Genomic DNA, 19,359 nt, shown 5'->3' with positions numbered 1-19,359 from the left:
ACTTTTCCCCCTTCACCTTTAACCCATGTACAAGGAAATCTGCAGATGCTAGAATTTCAAGCAATACACATAAAAGTTGCTGGTGAATGCAGCAGGCCAGACAGCATCTCTAGGAAGAGGTACAGTCGATGTTTCGGGCTGAGACCCTTCGTCAAGACTAACTGAAGGAAAAGTTAGTAAGAGATTTGAAAGTGGGAGGGAGAGCGGGAGATCTAAAATTTTAGGAGAAGACAGGAGGGGGAGGGATGAAGCCAGGAGTTGGACAGTTGATTGGCAAAAGGAATATGAGAGGATTATGGGACAGGAGGCCTGGGGAGAAAGTAAAAGGGGGGGGGGGAAGCCCAGAGGATGGGCAAGGGGTATAGTGAGAGGGACAGAGGGAGAAAAAGGAGAGAGGGAAAAAGAATGTGTGTACATAAATAAATAACGGATGGGGTACGAGGGGGAGGTGGGGTATTGGCAGAAGTTAGAGAAATCAATGTTCATGCCATCAAGTTGGAGGCTACCCAGATGGAATACAAGGTGTTGTTCTTCCAACCTGAGTGTGGCTTCATTTTTACAGTAGAGGAGGCCGTGGATAGACATATCGGAATGGGAGTGGGATGTGGAATTCAAATGTGTGGCCACTGGGAGATGCTGCTTTCTCTGGCGGACGGAGCGTAGGTGTTCAGCGAAACGATCTCCCAGTCTGGGTCTCGGCCCGAAACGTCGACCGTACCTCTTCCTAGAGATGCTGCCTGGCCTGCTGTGTTCACCAGCAACTTTTTGTGTGTCCCTTAACCCTGGCCTCAGTGGAAAAAGCCTGCTGGCATTCACTATCTATACCCATCATAATTTCATATACCACTATCAAATCTCCCTTCATTTTTCTACGTTCCAGGGAATAAAGTCCTAACCTATTCAACCTCTCTATAACTCACTTTCTCAAGTCCCGGCAACACCCTTGTAAATCTTCTCTGCACTCTTTCAACCTTATTAATATCCTTCCTGTAATATGGCGACCAAAACTGTACATAATACTCCAATTTCAGCCTCACCAATGCCTTATACAACCTCACCATAACATTCCAACTCTTATACTCAGTACTTTGATTAATAAAGGCCCATGTACCAAAGGTCCTCTTTATGACCCTATCTATCTGTGACGCCACTTTTAGGGAATTTGGAATCTGTACACCCAATCCCTCTGTTCTACTGCACTCTTCAGTGCCCTATCATTTACCTTGTATGTCCTACCTTGGTTTGTCCTTCCAAAGTGCAATACCTCACACTTGTCGGTATTAAACTCCAGACAAGCCTGTATTGTCAAACTCAGCTTTCTAACATAGCAGCTGACACTTGTAGAAATCAAACAGTTGTTTTTTTTAAGTTAAACTTCCAGCCAATATTCTTAGTTCAGCTTCTTGACATAAATGGGAGACAGTTGTTAATTGTTAATGTGAATGGCAAGCAATTAGTCCGAAGTTAAAAGTGAAGCTTACCGAACATACAGCAATGGCCAACAGCACCTGGGCTGCCTGCATTGTAAAACAATGGATTTTATGTTAATTGGCTCGTTTCAAACCAGACAACTCTGACTAGGCTATTTGGTTCAAGGAAGCTCGCAGACCAGATTGGTATCACTTAGCACATCAAATAATTGAGCTATTAATAGTTTGAAGATTTGAGTGCTCAGAGTCAGCTTCACAGCATTAAATGTGGACATCTCAGAACTTTGTCACCAGAAGCTTTTAGACTGTATACAAACGTATCTGAAAATATCACGTGTGAAGTCACCCAAGCGGCAGAGAAACAATATAAATGCAAGAGAGCAGTTAGGCTTGTTAGGAATGGTCACGGAACAGCAAGAATTGCAGAAAGACTGTCTGGCTAGAATCCAGTCCCCTGCCTTTAATCTTTATCTACAACTCATTGGTATGCCTTTCCAGCTTATGGGAATTGTACCCGTTTTGGAAATACTTTGCTTTGGAAATATTTTGTAATTTGGAAACGGTTAAACTACTTTGTTAGCTGGAAATATCTCCTCCTTGTTGGGGAAGAATCCCACCACTCAGCTAGTGGGTATTAACATCTAAATTCACAGCGGAGGATAAATAGGGAAAAGACCTAGCCATTGAAGACTACGTAGCTACAGAACAACCTTTTACTGAGGGTACTTGTAGCTATATATAATTGGATAGGGCTTAAGATCTTCATTTCAGTTCAGATCTTTGCAGTCAACAAACCCAATACCAACAGAACCTCTCCAAATGAGCATCTCAAAGCATTCTTAAATCCCATCTCAATCATTCTTTTGGACATCTCTTTCATTTGCAATTTCTCATACGTGACCCAGAATCAAGTTCTGTTTGACAATGCTCCTTGAAGCTCATTTCAGGCTTTAATAGTGCAAAGGGATTATATGAATAGAAACTTTTCTTTTGTAGCAATACTAGGGAGAAAGAAAGCAGGGGATAGACACAGTAAAATGAAGTGTAAACATAAAGCACACACTGCAGATTCCAAGTCAACCTGAATGTTACAAAGTTAACAAGGTAGAAGATATTGTATTACCTTTCAGTTTTATTTAAACCAAAATTAATATTTACATAAGTCACTTTATTACATCATTTTCTCTCTTCTATCATGGTGGTGTTTAACACTGACATCATACATATATCATACAAGCAAAGGTGTTGCAGAAAGGTGAGGAGTTTGAAGTTACACCACAATGCAACACAAGCACATAAGTAGTTAGGTTTAAGGAACAAAGCAGTGTGTCAGAGTAGGGAATCAGTACCAAGTATATCATTTGCAAAATAGGGGATAATCATTTAAGATTATGTAAAAAATATATACCCCAGAAATGTTCCAGTGATACTGGCAATCTTCCAGTACTAATCATTTTTATGCACTGGAGTTAGTAAACAGAGTCATGCAGAATCTTGCCCTTCTTGTGGTACTGTCGCTGGGTAACAACCATATCAAATCCTGTCCAAGTGGCATTTTTCCTATCTAAATAAAGGACATCAGTTGCGAGTTCCTCAGCATCACAGTAAGAGCTAACCATTCCAGTACTTCTTTGGATATAAATTTCCATTTAAGTGTTTGGCAGACTCTAATATCTCATGCCACAAACGATTTTGAATAGAGTTACAGCAAACAGCAACTTTAAACATGGCACTGTGGGTCACATTATGTCACAAGGTCTCGTTTACAGAGGCCATGACAGAAAGATAAAGGCAAGATAAATAGAAGCCTACAGCTTAACTATTACCAAAATATTTGATTTCTGAGAAAGAAAGGAACAACATCCACTGGTTTTTATAAAATTCTTCTGCTGAAATGTAACCCGCTTCACAAGCACAAAAATTACGAGAACATGAATTGATGGAAGATAGCAGAACAGGGTCAAATGGAGTTATCTAAAGATAATAAATAAGCATTTCTTGCAAAATTATAAATTAGGGACCAAGGCTGGATGATAAAATAATCTGTTCCTTTTTTTTTTTAAGATAAATATTGTCACAAAGACAAAACACAATATTGTTCTATTTTAGCTGAATTTATATTTGGTTTGGATATTTCAAGGTCTTCAGTGTACATTTTATGTGAAAAGTAAAGCACTATTTAAGGCAATTAGAAATCCAAATTGGTTTTACAAATTATCCTATAGTTAATACTTGGTAGGTATTCCTCCTTAGCTAATGGGCTGAAATAATAAGAATGCAAGAAGAAAAAAGGATGAGGAGTGGGCCACCAAGTCCCTCAAGACCACTCTGCTGTTCAATACGATCATGGTTGACCTCAGCTGATTTGAACTCTCCATCTTAATTATATGTAATGGTTTGGCTTCCATTGCCCTCCGGGGCAGAGAATTACAAAGGTTCACCAATCTTCAGCAAGAAATTTCCACTCAATTTTAAATGAGCAGCCCAACTTTAAATGAGCAGCACTCGATTCGTTTACCAAGGAATACTGACCTAAACTGCCAGCTTCTCTTAACAGGACAACCCTTCAACCAGGAATTAACTAGCAAATCTCTTACACTACCTCTGTTCTATCAGCCTGGGGCCCATGGACCCTCAGTTAATGCTAGGGGTCCATGGCATTAAAAATGTTGGGAACACTGTACTTGAGCAATACAGAAAATTCTAGAGGAACTCAGCAGGTCAGGCAGCATCTATTGAAATGAGTAAACAGTCAACATTTTGGGCCAAGATCCTTCATTGGGACTGGAAAGGAAAGGGGAAGGAGCCAGAATAAAAGTTTACACTGCATTCAGTGCTATATCATTTAGTAGGTACACAATTTAAAACTGAGCAGTATTCCAGGTATAGACTCGTTGCCACTCACCATCTTTAAAACCTCCATGATCTAAACCTTTCCAATAAATGTTTGTAATTCATGTACTAGAATACCTAGATTCCTTGAAGCTTCAATTAATTACAATCTCTCTCCATTTAGATAGTAATCTACTTTTTGATTAATTTAACTGAAATTCTTGACCTCTCACTGCCTCAAACTCCATTTGCTGAGTTTTTGCCCAGTCAGTATCTACACCCTGGCACAGAATGAATGTTTTTAAAAATCACAGTATGCACTTCCACCTGGTTTTGTATCATCAGCAAAACTTGGGAACACAGTGGATTCTGGTTAGTTGGGCACTTGGTTAATCAGGACAGCTACTTATTTAGGACAACTCTTAAAGAACAAAAACTAATCGAGAAAATAACCGGGATTCCCTTTGTTTATTTATGCTATGCTGCCTAATTGGGATGACAGATTGTTGCTAAACAATTTTTAAACTTTGTGCCAGTCACATGCATAGAATCAATTGTATGTGTTTGTGTTACATTATTCAATTGCACTGGATGCCAAGTTTAAAAGTGCTTTTTGACACTACTTCATGCAGGAATGCAATGAAGGCAGCTCATCATATGCACTAGGTGTCTGTGTAGACTTTGTTTACAGTCAAAAGAACATGGCAGTGTGCATTGGATGAATTCCTCCATCATTAACTGTTAGTAACTAGTACATCTTTATAGTACTGTAGTTGTATTGGTAGTGTTCTAATTTGCTCTGTATTTCATTTAAATACATATTGTATCACACACACATGCATGTATACACACCAATTTTTAACTATTTCCATGAAACTTTAGAACCGGCTGTTGACATAGTGGCATCAGCACCGGACTTCAGAGTGAAGGCTCCCAAGTTTGAATCCAGCCGGCTCCCTTGCACACTTTCCATCTGTGCTGGGTTGAGCGTCGAGCTAGCAACTCGGCCTCGTAAAAATAAGAAAGCCTGCTAAAATAAAAAGCCGTCAAAGACAGCATCCTGATGACTCCACTCAGAGTTAAGGGCTAAAGATGATGAAACTTGGGGCAACTTCTTAATTGGTCCAAAATGTACTGATCCCCATGTATCCAATTAACTGGATTACACTTGTTCCATCCAAGTCATTAATGTAAATAGTAAACAGCTGCGAGTTAAGAATAAACTCCTAGAGTACTCCACAAGTTACATTGTTTCAGCGTTAAAAGGACCCATTTATTTGAACTCCCTTCTCCGTGTGACAACCAGTTTTCAATCCATACTCGCCAACATCCTGCAGGCTCTTAATAATTACACAGAGAAACAGTGCTGCCGTGAAGCAAACCAGCAAGGGGATTCGACAACATAAAATTTACCTCATTAATTTTCAGGTAAGTCCAGTAACAAAATGTACATCTTCAATCTTCAGCTAGTCTACTTTTGATCAATGTAAAAGGGAAAGCAGACGAAGACAGCATACAATTTCACAAATGACTATCTTGAAATCAGTTTCATATTGAACGAGTTTCCCAATACATAGTATAGTACCTGCCAGATGATAACCTGAGGAGTACACTATCCTTAAGGCTGCCATGAGTTGACAATGACTCAACGGCACACAGAAATAACATGGAGTTTCACCACCTTAAGTGCGGCTGGATAGACGGAACACAACCTGAATCCTGAGTGTAGGTGTGTGGTGGAATCTGGAGGAGAGGGAGCAGTTGATGAGAACATGGGGAAAGAATAAAGAGTGATATATAGAGTTAGAATAAATGACTATTTGACTATTGGCAGCCTAGGGCGAGTCAAAACAGAGAAAATCTACAGCACAATACAGGTCCTTCGGCCCACAATGCTGTGTCCAACATGTACTTTAAAAATTACCTAGGCTTACCCATAGCCCTCTATTTTTCTAAGCTCCATGTACCTATCCAGGAGTCTCTTAAAAGACCCTATAGTATCCAAATAATCAGTTTCTATGCCACCAGTTACAGACACTGGTAATCAGCTTTACACTACATTTTGAAAAGAAGCACCGCACTGAGTGGCTTGAAACTAGATTTGAGAGTGACTATTTAACTCTGCAATTCACCATAGTCACATACCAGTCCAACTGTTCTGCAATTAGGCAAATAACTGCTATTAAGATACTATTCTGAATGTCAGAATGACAATCAATAAAACAGGAAGGTCATTCAAATACTTCAAAATTCTTGCCAGAAATCATTACATGTTATTAAAAAGGGACCATTCCATTGAACATACAGAATTATTTTGCAGCATTCATGAAAAAATTAAAAATGAAACAAATCAATGGACTTTTCTCAGAGGTAATTTGTTGCACAGAAGGAGAAGGCTTTCTCCCACCTGAAAAAGAACAAAGGATAAATGATCAGTTAATTCTTAGCAACATCACCTGCAGCTCAAGAAAACCTAAAATATGGAAAATTTTTCGTATGAGGTGTAAGGACAGCGTGGTTAAGAACAAACAAAAATGTCAACTTCATGTTTTGTCAATCCATAACGTATGGTTAATCCACATAATTACAAATTTCAAAATTTACTTTGTCTCCTACAAAAAAAATTACTGCAATGATGGAAAACAAGGTTATTAAAATAACATCAAGCTAACAATAGCATGGATGAAAGGTTAGGAGTCAATTCAGCTTTTTTGTACCTAATTTTTGAAAGTTTGAGAGATCCAATGTGGAGTTCAGGTTGGTACAGTAACAACTCTGATTTCTCTTTAATATATACCTTCTAAATAAAATAGAGCATATGATAGTTACCATAGGGGCAGAGAAAGTTTAAAGTCCTGGGGATCTCAGGGGCATTGGTTAGGGGATTATCGCATGCAGTTCTGGTCACTACACTATATGTGCTAGAGCTATAACAAGTGCAGAAGAGATTTACTAGTTTGCCTGGAACGAATAGCTTCAAATACAAGGAGAGATTGGCTGATTAGGGTTGTTCTCAAAGGAGTATTGGAGATGATGAACACTTGAGGCTCATTACATTATGAGGGCATATACAGAGTAGATTCATCATGGGAGCAAGTCACATAGCATACCCAATTCAAAAACATTTGATAGTAAGAATGTAGAATTCTATTACTACGCATAACTGTTGATTCCCCCTCCCCCCATTCTGCTTTCTCAGCTATTCTGTGCCTATCAGGATCAACAATTTTGTCGTACTGCAACTTTTACTCTTAGTCCCTGTGGTAAGAGTACTGTGAGTTGAACTATGCTGTCGTCTCAATATTGCACTTTTTAAATGCACTAATGTGACGTTCCTGTATCAAACACAAACCACTCTCAGACTCCTCAAACAAAAATTGACTATGGGCAAGATGCTGGACAGTTGAACCACCCCCAACAACTTTGAATTCAATTTAAAACTAGAGAGAGCACATTAGTTCACTTGGTCAGTCTCCTTCCAAAGCAGATTTTAAACAAGGCTCTCCAATTATATTGGAGACAAGAGGCACAGTGACTTTCAGGTTTCTACCCTAGTGCTTAAGTAAAGGAGCAGAAAGCTGAATTGAAATATCCTCATCTTACTTTCAACTAATCACATCACACATCAATTGACTATAGTGGAGAAAAATTTTAAAGTTCAATCCACAGACAGATAAGATCCAGATCAGGAACTGATTAATCATTTAACACTTACTTTGAGTTAATGAAATTATACTGGAACCAATTTCAAAGCACATTTAACTGATTCCAGAGTAAACAATCCTCCATGTTACAACATAGGTCACAGTTAATCTGAGGTGGAATTTGATCCCAAATTACTAATACAAAGAAAACCAAAGTACAAACCTTGTGCCTGCTATAAATATTTAGATTTTTATCTGTGGTGAAACCAGTTTATGAATGGTTTTGATTAAGTACAACCTTCTATATCTAAAATATAATTTGTACCAAGTTAGAAAATGAAAGACAAGGCAGAAGACGAGTTGAGCTCAGAATCTACAAGATGCCACCACAAAATGTCAGGACAAATAGCATTTGAAGTCATTTTAATCAATTAGTCAATAGGCATCAGGAATGAAAGCTTTTTCTGTGAACTATGAATCACGAGGGCATAACCTCAGAATGTAAGGATATCCCTTTACAGCAGAGACGAAGAGGAATTCCTTTAGCTAGATGGTGGTGAATCTGTGGAATTCATTGCCACAGACAGCTGTGGAGGCCAAGTCATTGGGTATGTAGTGAATTCCAGATAATTGGGCCATTGGTCAATCAGGCAGCCACTTACGTGGGACAACTCAAAGATAAAATACTAATCAAGAAAATAGTCAATTGATGTGTGATGTGATTGGCTGAAAGTAAAAGGAGAATATTTGCTTTGTTTATTTGGGATACTCTCACTTAATTGAGGCAGGGGACTTTTGCCAGTTTCTAATTAGTGTCTGAAATGTGGCCGTTAGATACTACGCCGTACTTTGAGCAAACCGTTTTTAAATAGCATCAGTTGCATTCACTTGTGTTTAAAAAGCAGTGATTTTTTTTGTAACTGATAGCTGGTGAGAAATAAGCAAGAGAATCCTAAAATGTTTTGCTCACTGCAATTTCAAGCATTCAGGCTTGCAGATGCCAGTAGTGGCCTGGAGTGAAAATGAAACAATTTCACTACTTCAAATTAGGAATTACAAAGAATTTCAAGGTATTGTCAATCATGAAAATGAAGATTTGGAAGATGCAATCATTGATAATATTGTATGAAAGCAGTCTGCACTGATTTTGTCCCATTTGTAGTCAATCAAAAAACGCGGCAACATAAAAATGGATGAATTCCTCTGTCAATAATTCGGAATTAATACAGATTTATAGTACTGTAGTAGTATTGATACTTCCAAGAGGACCACAATCTTGTCGTGGTTTGGAGTCTTGCACTCTTCAATGACCCAGAGAGCTATGGTGGCTGGAGTCTGAGTTTTATGCTTTGACTCTTGATAGGGTTATCCATGCTAAATAGGTCAAAGAGTAAAGGCCTGACTAATAGTGGTCCATGGTCCTCCAGGATCGGGGGTTCAGCTCAGGGCTAACAACTCTGACTGGCAAAAGAAAAACTGTTATGGAAACAGCAACGAAGAATCCTTCTACATCTGAGTGCAATGGTATTCCCAAGTCTCCACTTGGGACTTGCATGACTGACAGTAGTGAAAACTGAGAGGAAGTTACTGACATGATGACAGAAGCCCTGAAAACCACCAGAGGTGAAAGACCTTTCTTCGCTGCCCTAAATGCCAGTAGCATAAAGACAGTATTGACAGTGCTCCAATTTGTTCTGTACCTCATGTAAATACATGATTTGTCATTAAACTAGTTTTTTTAAATACTTTTTCAACTACTTCCATGAAACCTCAGCTAATATGGGCTGCCACTTAATTGGGCCAAAATGTACTGGTCCTGATGTGTCTCAATCAATCAGAATCCACTGCATTTAAAGCGCAGGTTGATAGGATTTTGATTAGCAAAGGGCATCAATGGTTATGGAGAAGGCAGGAGAATGGGTTTGAGGGGGGATAATAAATAGGCCATGAAGGAATGGCAGAACAGACTCAATAGGCTAAATGGACTAATTCTGCTCCTATGTCTTATGCTGGTATGTTTAAACTAAAGATTTTCAGCTTTTACTTCAAGGCTGAAATGTTATTAACCAAGAACCTGTACTCTCAGATCCAAAGAAATGAAAACCACTTTCTAATACTGATCAGCCATCCTGAGCACTCGTGCTTACTGAACATTTTGCTTCTAAATTAATTGACATAGTAGACAAGTTACACCTTTATCATTAATGCCATTGGACAGATGTTTATAAATCATTAAAACTGGTAATACCAAAAATAATATATTACAGAATAATTCACTCCTTTCTACAAGTCTGTGGTGGCCAGTGCTATCGTGTTTGCTGTTGTGTGCTGAGGCAGCAGGCTGAGGGTAGCAGACACCAACAGAATCAACAAACTCATTCGTAAGGCCAGTGATGTTGTGGGGATGGAACTGGGCTCTCTGACAGTGGTGTCTGAAAAGAGGATGCTGTCCAAGTTGCATGCCATCTTGGACAATGTCTCCAATCCATTACATAATGGACTGGTTGGACACAGGAGTACACTCAGCCAGAGACTCATTCCACCGAGATGTAACACTGAGCGTCATAGGAAGTCATTCCTGCCTGTGGCCATCAAACTTTACAACTCCTCCCTTGGAGGGTCAGACACCCTGAGCCAATAGGCTGATCCTGGACTTATTTCCTGGCATAATTTATATATTACTATTTAACTATTTATGGTTTTATTACTATTATTTATGGTGCAACTGTAATGAAAACCAATTTCCCCAGGATCAATAAAGTATGACTATGACTATATTAATCATCCAACATATTTAACTCTTTTGCCAACTGTTCAATATAAACTATCTTTATGCTATCAAGAACATGCTTTATAAAAAGAATCACATTGTGTTACTGTAACAGTAATCCAGAGATCTACTCTTAATGCAGGAAAAATTGGTTTACTATGAGAGCTTAAAGCTAATTAAATAAATCTGAATTAGAAAAGCTAACATCAGCAAGGTGACCAGGAAACCACCCATCTTTAAAAAATTAACACTGGCTTTGCTAATCTCCGTTGGGTACAAAAATCTATTCTCCCTACTGCTTGGCTTACATGCAGCTTACAGGAACATAACTTGACTTTTGTGTGCCCTCTGAAATAGCCTAGCAAGCGATTCAATTAAATGAAACTTCTATGGTTCAAGCAGGTGGCTCACCCCTTGCTTCTCAAGGCAATAAATGTCTTCTCCTGTGATGCCAAATTTCCACATAAAAAAAGGCATGACCCAAGAGAATAATGAAAACACTTAACATCACTTCAATTGGAGAACAATTTTCTGTTCTTGTCTCCCTAAAGAGATCAGGAAATACTTCAGTTGTATTGGGTTTTATTGATTCTACCTAAACAACAGTTGTATTCAGAGCAGTTTTAATGATCAATCATTATTGGTATCATATAAATATAATACACTCATACAAGACAACCTAGATTAAAATTTACATTCCAAGCAAAATCTTTGTGGAACATGAAGTAATGCTTTAGAATCACAATCTGGTCATGAAATTTGTTGCAATACAGTGCAATACACAAGATATACTATAATATATATATATATATATATATATATATATATATATATATATAAAAACTTAAATATGCAAAGATAACATGTATAATTTTCACACAAACAGGAATTCTGCAGATGCTGGAAATTCAAGCAACACACATCAAAGTTGCTGGTGAACGCAGCAGGCCAGGCAGCATCTGTAGGAAGAGGTGCAGTCCACGTTTCAGGCCGAGACCCTTCGTCAGGACTAACTGAAGGAAGAGTGAGTAAGGGATTTGAAAGTTGGAGGGGGAGGGGGAGATCCAAAATGATAGAAGACAGGAGGGGGAGGGATAGAGCCAAGAGCTGGACAGGTGATAGGCAAAAGGGGATACGAGAGGATCATGGGACAGGAGGTCTGAGAAGAAAGACAAGGGAGGGGGACCCAGAGGATGGGCAAGAGGTATATTCAGAGGGACAGAGGGAGAAAAAGGAGAGTGAGAGAAAGAATGTGTGCATAAAAATAAGTTACAGATGAAGTACGAGGGGGAGGTGGGGCCTTAGCGGAAGTTAGAGAAGTCGATGTTCATACCATCAGGTTGGAGGCTACCCAGACGGAATATAAGGTGTTGTTCCTCCAACCTGAGTGTGGCTTCATCTTTACAGTAGAGGAGGCCGTGGATAGACATGTCAGAATGGGAATGGGGCCCACGGCCTCATTCTGCGGCCTCCTCTACTGTAAAGATGAAGCCACACTCAGGTTGGAGGAACAACACCTTATATTCCGTCTGGGTAGCCTCCAACCTGATGGTATGAACATCGACTTCTCTAACTTCCGCTAAGGCCCCACCTCCCCCTCGTACCCCATCTGTTACTTATTTTTATGCACACATTCTTTCTCTCACTCTTTTTCTCCCTCTGAATATACCTCTTGCCCATCCTCTGGGTTCCCCCCCCCCCCGTCTTTCTTCTCGGACCTCCTGTCCCATGATCCTCTCGTATCCCCTTTTGCCTATCACCTGTCCAGCTCTTGGCTCTATCCCTCCCCCTCCTGTCTTCTCCTATCATTTTGGATCTCCCCCTCCAACTTTCAAATCCCTTACTCACTCTTCCTTCAGTTAGTCCTGACGAAGGGTCTCGGCCTGAAACATCAACTGCACCTCCTACAGATGCTGCCTGGCCTGCTGCGTTCACCAGCAACTTTGATGTGTGTTGCATGTATAATTTTCATTTACAGTTCATAACAATTCATGGTTTCTCTAATTGATAAGCTGTGATAACCAGGAGTACTCCAAGATGAATGCTAATGCTTAAACCCACATGGACTGCTGCTGAAAAGTGTACCCTAGAATTATGCAGGATCCTGCACTACATTCTTTTTAAATTTACTCAAAGGGATGTGGATTTTTACATTTAATAGTCAAACCTCAACTACCCTTGACAAGGGGTGGTGTTCCCTTTCAGAAATGCAGCAATCCTTGAGGTATTAAGTAGAGGTCCAGGATTTTAATCCAGCAGCAAAGGAACAAAGGTATACTTCCAGGTCAGATGGCATGGCTTGGAGAGCCGCTCCCTGGCGGTGGTGTTGCAGTGCTTTTGCTACCCTAGTAGCTCTAGCTGGTTGAGCTTGTGGGTTCAAAAGGTGCAGTTTATGGAGCCTTGAGTTGCTTCAGTGAATTCTGCAGATTGTATGCACTGCTGCAACCATGCAGTGGTGGAGAGAGTGAAAAGCTGTGGATAGGGTTGCCTATCAAGTGAGCTGCTATATCCTTTATTGCTTTGAGCTTCTTGAGTGCGGCTGAAGCTCAGCAGGCACAAAGTGCTCTATCACATTTCTGATGGTGGATAGGCTTTGGAGAGTTAGGAGCCAAGTTGTTTGCTGCAGAAATCCAAGCTCCTGAATTGGCTCTTGTAGCTACATTGTGTATGACTATGACAGTCCAATTTTCTGTCAATGGTACCTTCATGTTATTGGTAGTGGAAGACTCAGTAGTGGTTATTCCACTGAATGGAAGGGGGTGATGGCTAGATTTTTCACCTGGTGGATATCGTTATTGCATGGCACTTGTGGTGTGATTGTTATGTGTCACCATTATCCCAGGCCTGGATATTAGACCATAAGTTATAGGAGCAGAATTTAGGCCAAATGGCCTATCAAGTCTGCTCCGCCATTTCATTATCCCACTCAACCCATTCTCCTACTTTCCCCAAGTAAATTTTGACACCCTTACTAATCAAGAACCTATCAATCTCTGCTTTAAACATACCCAATAACTTAGCTTCCACAGCCATCTGTTGCAATGAATTCCAGAGAATTGCCACCCGCGAGCTACAGAAATTCCCCCTCATCTCTGTTCTAAGGCGATGACCTTGTATTGAGACTGTGCCCTCTAGTCTTAGATTCCCCAGTGTTGATGCACTGTACATTGGAGAGTGGTGCTTAGCAAATCTTATTTGAAAACTGGAAGGTGGCCTCTTGCGGAACTAAACTCATAATATTAAGTTAGAGGAGAAAAGATCACATTTGAGAACAATCTTTGTTATGAGGACGTTATCAAGAAAACTACGGTAAACTCAAATGAGGATGCCGGAGATTTTATAGTACATTCAGTAAACAAGTTATGCTTCCTCTTTAGACCCAATATTCCATTAAAAGAGAAATCACACAGCATGACTTTTTAACCATACTAATCCAGAAACTGACTCTCATCTAAAGCACCAGAGGTTCATACTTCCCAGAGCACAGTAAAATGGCTGCCAACAACCTTCACGTTCCTTATAGGATACAAACCAATTGCCAATAAAACATATTTCACAGCTAGACGCTAATTATGTTTCCACTGATACCAGTCAATTGCAGATCCCACCAATGATCCAGGGCCTTAAACAGAAACATTCACCATCCCTTTGCCTCCACAGATGCTGCTTGAACCAGAGTTCCTGCAGTAGTTGCATTTTGCTCCTGTCTCCACTGTCTGCAGTCACTTTTGTCTCCCACCACTGATCAGCGTTTCTTTAAAATGGAACCAGGGTACTGCACTATTTCAGTTCAGAACCATACACAAACCTCAGGGCCTTCTCTATCCATGGGACACTAACTGCAAATGCTCATAGATTCCTCCCTTGAGGTGTTTTTCAGTCTATACTCGCATGGTAGAACCGGTAAAATTGTTCACATTGGAGCCCAGCCGTCACCAAATCACCAGCTCAGGAGTCGCACTGTGTAAGCAGAATGCAGTGTGCATGGGATCTAATTGAATAGATCAAAATACACAAGCCCAGCATGCCTGTAGAATGATCTCCTGGGCAATCGCTCTGAGCATGCCATGAAATACACTTTCAAATACAGGGACGAACTGAATGTGGGGAAGGAAAGAGAAATAATGAATGTGATACCAAGTATTTAAGCTGAGTACCAAGTATCTGCACCCCTTGCACTGCACGTTTTCTATACTTGTTAACAAAATATTCCCTTACCAACAACCCTCAACTCTCTATTCCCATATGGATACGAAAGGTTGACATGATTTGTGAGTTGCACCTCAGTTAACTGCACATCCGCCCCAAGGGTTTTATGTCCAGTGACCTGAGCTCAAAAAAATCCCCTTGGGCAGCACTCCCAAGATGTGATACCAAGAGTGCACAGAGTCAGGGTTGCCACTGGCAAAAATCCTTATGGGATAAGAGATGCCACAGCAGCACCCTGACAAATGAGCCAGTGTGCACTGTCTCAATAAAGTTAGGCAGTTATTTGCAAATTGTCTGATGTATTTCCCATGTTACAATAGTGACTGAACTTCAGAATTATTTCATTTTACTGCAACATAAAAATGCTGGAACTTAGCAGGTCAGGCAGCATCCACGGAGGGGGAATAAACAGTTGACATGGAGGACGATCCTTCATCAGGACTGGAAAAGAATAGGGAGGAAGCTAGAATCGGGAGGTGGGCGCAGGCAGCGAGTACAAGCTAGCAGGTGATAGGTGAAGCCAGGTGAGGGAGAAAGCGGGAGGGCGCATGGGGGAGGGGGTGAAGTGAGAAGCTGGGAGGTGATAGGTGTAAAGGGTAAAAGGGCTGAAGGAATCTGCTCTGCAAAATGCCCTGGGTTGCTCCTGAAGGAACTACACACGTTGAAGTTTCAGTCACTCTCTTTTCACGATTTTACAATGTCCTTCACACTACTCCCGCTCTCTGTCCCTAACCTATTCCCCCTTTGCCTCTGTTTACGGCAGGGTTCAACCGACCCTTCTCCCCAAGATTAAGAATCTTGGTCAACGTGCATTTGGTTGATATTACCTCAGCTTTTATCACAACCAGACATTTCAATCCCTCATAAGTGAAAAGCAAGGGAGTTCCACAAAGCAACAAACGACGCGGTTAGTAACTGAAGAGTTCTCAAAACAAACTGCGAAGGGCCGGTGGAAGTATTGCTCTTTGAAACAATGCAGGTGTGTGAATGGGAAACGTTGCTAATTGAAGAGATCAGTGAAATCGAATCCCTCAATCGGTTATTGAGTTGGTTACACTGGCTGGACCTTACCACAGCGCATAAGCTAAGAAACAGAATGTTTTAACCTCGAGATTTAAAACACACTACTTAAAAACAGAGACGACCTTTAAAGGCGAAACTAATGAGCGAGCGGCATCTTCCTGCCGCTGGCCTCGCAAACTGGTAGGGAGACCCAGCGCCGGCCCGGCTGCTAACCCACAGTGCGTGAGACCCGCTCTGGGTGCACGGGACCCCGCCGGACAAATTACAGGTTGCTAACGGCCGATCGGGTATCACAAACCCCCTCACTCCACCCCAGGCGGCTTCGCGTAACCCACTCCCTCCGCGCCACTCGAGGAACTGGACGATTACCAATGGGAACAGAATAGAGAGCCATCGGCGTGTCCGGGCAGGGCTGAGCCGAGGCGGGTACGGCTCCTGGCGCCTGACCCCCGTACCGAGTCCAGCTATCGCTGGCCGGCCCTTCATTTCCAGACACACACCTGTACCGCCTCAAAGGAGTTGGTTTAGCTACAAAACCAGGTGTAATCCTTTAACTGCAATACAAACACTTAGCCAATTATCTTAAAAATAGTAAAAGTTTAGACTTTCTTTCTCCTTTTAAACACATATGCGATAAATCCAACAATTATTTAAATAAAGCCTCCTTGCAAACAAAGTTTATTACTTCTCAGCAGTTTGCTGGGTTCGACTGAGAAAGTTCTTCAGTTCAAGTAACGCATCCGAATGAATGTTGAACAGGTCGCCCGTTTCAAAGGGAATTACATTGAAATGTTGGATATTAAGGGGGGGGAAATCGCAAATCGGCATCAGTTGGTCCCACCACTAAGGGGTTTATTAAAAATGAAGGCAAACGTGCGAGCTGTCCGTGTAATAAATACTCACTCGGAATGCACCTTACCTGTCCCAAGTTTCTGTATCCGTATTTACTTGCTATTGCATTTGCTTCTTCGGCGCCACCGTTTATCCTCACAGCCCAGTGGTTCGTGTACATCAATGTTCTGCAAAAGGGGACAACAACCCCGAGAAGCACCACCAGAGGAAAGAACGGATCCAGGCACCACTTCGCTGTTCGACCCATTTTTGACCCTCCCAGGGTTAAAAAAAAATAAACCAAAAATCTCACTCCAAGTCCTCACGCTGACTTCCCGTGTTAATTTCAGAGCGTGGGTCTTCCTAAGTCTATCCCCGTTTAACAAACTCGCCCTCCCTACCGCAGGCACGGGATCCGCTCCCGGTTGTGAACCTTTTTATCGCAATTGAATCAGGCTTTTTGATGATTAAACCAGGTAGAGAGAGAATTGGATTAGCGGTAGTCAATGCCTTTGGATTTTGACGTACTCCGTTGATTTGTGAACTGCTGTGGTTCTCCCTCATGCAGCTGTTGTCTGTAACCCTGGCTCTGTGCGCTTGTCTATTACATACATAGATAGCTCTTGTGTGCCTGTTTATATGTAAGTGAGCGCTGTTCGCAAGTCGGTGGTTGCTCTGTTCCTCACTCAGATCATCTTTGCCTTAAGATGGCTACAGCGCCTCCTCCAACTCCACCGGTAACTCAATTAACCCCCACCCCCACTGGAGAAATTCACCAGTGAAGGACTTCCTCTGGTCCTAGCGCGCTCCGCTCGCTCTCCTTTGATTGCAAATTTCTATAACTCGCTATTCGTGCGAAAAGGGTTGGAGACTATTGCTCGCGGATAGAAATGAGATGAGACGGCTGTTCTTTCCTGTCTCCACATTATAAAACATTAACATTATATGCATTTTACAAGAACAATATTTTATATTTTCCGGGAATAAAACTTAATTTGACGAAAAGTTTTAAATGGCTCAGCTCGGACTAGATGGGCCGAAGATTCTGTTTCTGTGCTGTACTTTTCTATGACACCATGACTCATTGACTCTAAAAGGAAACAATTTCAGCATGTTCAGGGAAAACGGGTACATGATATGAAACTATCAACAAATAAAATTACTTTAATAATACTTTCCATAACATAAGCTGTGGAACATATAACTTCTGTCAATTCGTGTTACAGGTTTTTAGAATCATAATGTCATAGAGCAACACAGCATGGATACAGACACTTCCCAATAAGTCCATGCTGACCACAGAGCTCATCCACCTCGTCCCAAGTTCCTGCATTGGGCCAAAACCTCTCTTGGCCTGCCTCTCCATGCACCTAGACAAATACTTCTTAAATGCTATTATTATACTTGCCCCAACCACTTCCTATGGCCGATCATTTAATATACTCACCATTCTCTGAGTCCCTCAGATCACTTTAAACCTTTCCCCTCCCACCCTAAATCTCCTCCCCTCTTTTCCTCTACTCAGGGGGAAAAGACTGCAGCCATCCATCTTATGTATGCATTACATAATTTTTAACATTTCAATAAGATCACCCCTCATTCTCCTACATGCTGAGGAATTAAGAAGGTGGTCTAGCCACCTTCTCCCTATACTGTAACATAGGGTTTCTGGTCCAGGCAACATTCTTAGTTTTCTTTTAATGCACTCTTTGCAGTTTAACCATGTCTTTCCCTTAACAGGATGACCGAAACTGTGTGCAGTCCTCCAAGTGTGGCCTCTCTAGTGATGTATGCAACTGCAGCACAATGTCCCAACTCCTGTACTGAGTGACCTGACTGATGAAGGCCAGAATGCCGAATGCCTTTTTCACCACCCTTTCTACCTGTGACACAGCTTTCAAAGAACTATACATTTGTACCCCTAACTCCCTTTGTTTCATTACACTTCCTAGCATCCTAAAATTCATAGCACAAGTCCAACACTGGTTTGACTTTTCAAAATGCATCACTTCCCACTTATCTGTGTTGAAATCCCCCTGTCCATTTCCCAAACTGATGGGGGTTCCCCTGTAAGCTATGATCCACAAATTTAATGAGTAAGGCATGTGCATTGTAATGCGTGGGTTTTGAATGACTGCTGCCTTCCTGTCTGCTTCAACCACTCTCATTAACAAGACATTTTCACCTGCAGAGTTAGCTGCTCCCTGGATGATCTTTGTTTTTCACACCATTCTCTGTAAACTCCAGAGAATGTTCTGTGTGAAATGAATGCCAAGTCATTGAATATATTTGAAGCAGAGGTTAATAGGTTCTTGATTAGTCAGGGCCTTAAAGGTTATAAGAGAGAAGGCAGGAGAATGGGGTTAAGAGGAATGAATGATAAGTGGGAGGCTTTAAAGAGTGTGATTTCAGCTGGGTTGGTTGGAGCAGTTGAACTTCTAAGCATCCAAATCATTTACGTATGTAAATAATGAATAAAAAGGGTTCCACTACTGGCCCCCGTGACATAGCACATGTCACTGTCCTCCATTCCAAGAAAGAAATTTCAACCACCAACCTCTGCTTCCTAACTCTGAACTAATTTTGAATCACATTTTTAAAAGCCTCCCACTTGTCCTTC

General features: G+C 41.1%; 1 protein-coding gene across 3 annotated transcripts in view; it reads right to left on the bottom strand.

The window, feature by feature from the left end:
• pcsk5b (proprotein convertase subtilisin/kexin type 5b) overlaps positions 1-17,445 on the bottom strand; it is a 328,288-nt gene extending 310,843 nt beyond the window's left edge. For all 3 annotated transcript variants that reach the window (XM_072281530.1, XM_072281531.1, XM_072281532.1), the window contains exon 1: positions 16,828-17,445. In XM_072281530.1, coding sequence (XP_072137631.1) covers positions 16,828-17,007 — 180 coding nt within the window. In that variant the 5' untranslated portion in view covers positions 17,008-17,445. The remainder of the gene's footprint in view (positions 1-16,827) is intronic.
• Positions 17,446-19,359: the final 1,914 nt, after the last annotated feature.

Source organism: Mobula birostris, chromosome 17 (assembly GCF_030028105.1).
Source record: "Mobula birostris isolate sMobBir1 chromosome 17, sMobBir1.hap1, whole genome shotgun sequence".
In the NCBI taxonomy this organism is placed as follows: Eukaryota; Metazoa; Chordata; class Chondrichthyes; order Myliobatiformes; family Myliobatidae; genus Mobula; species Mobula birostris.
Note: the sequence above shows the minus strand (reverse complement) of the source record. Positions and strands in the feature narration are given on the sequence as shown.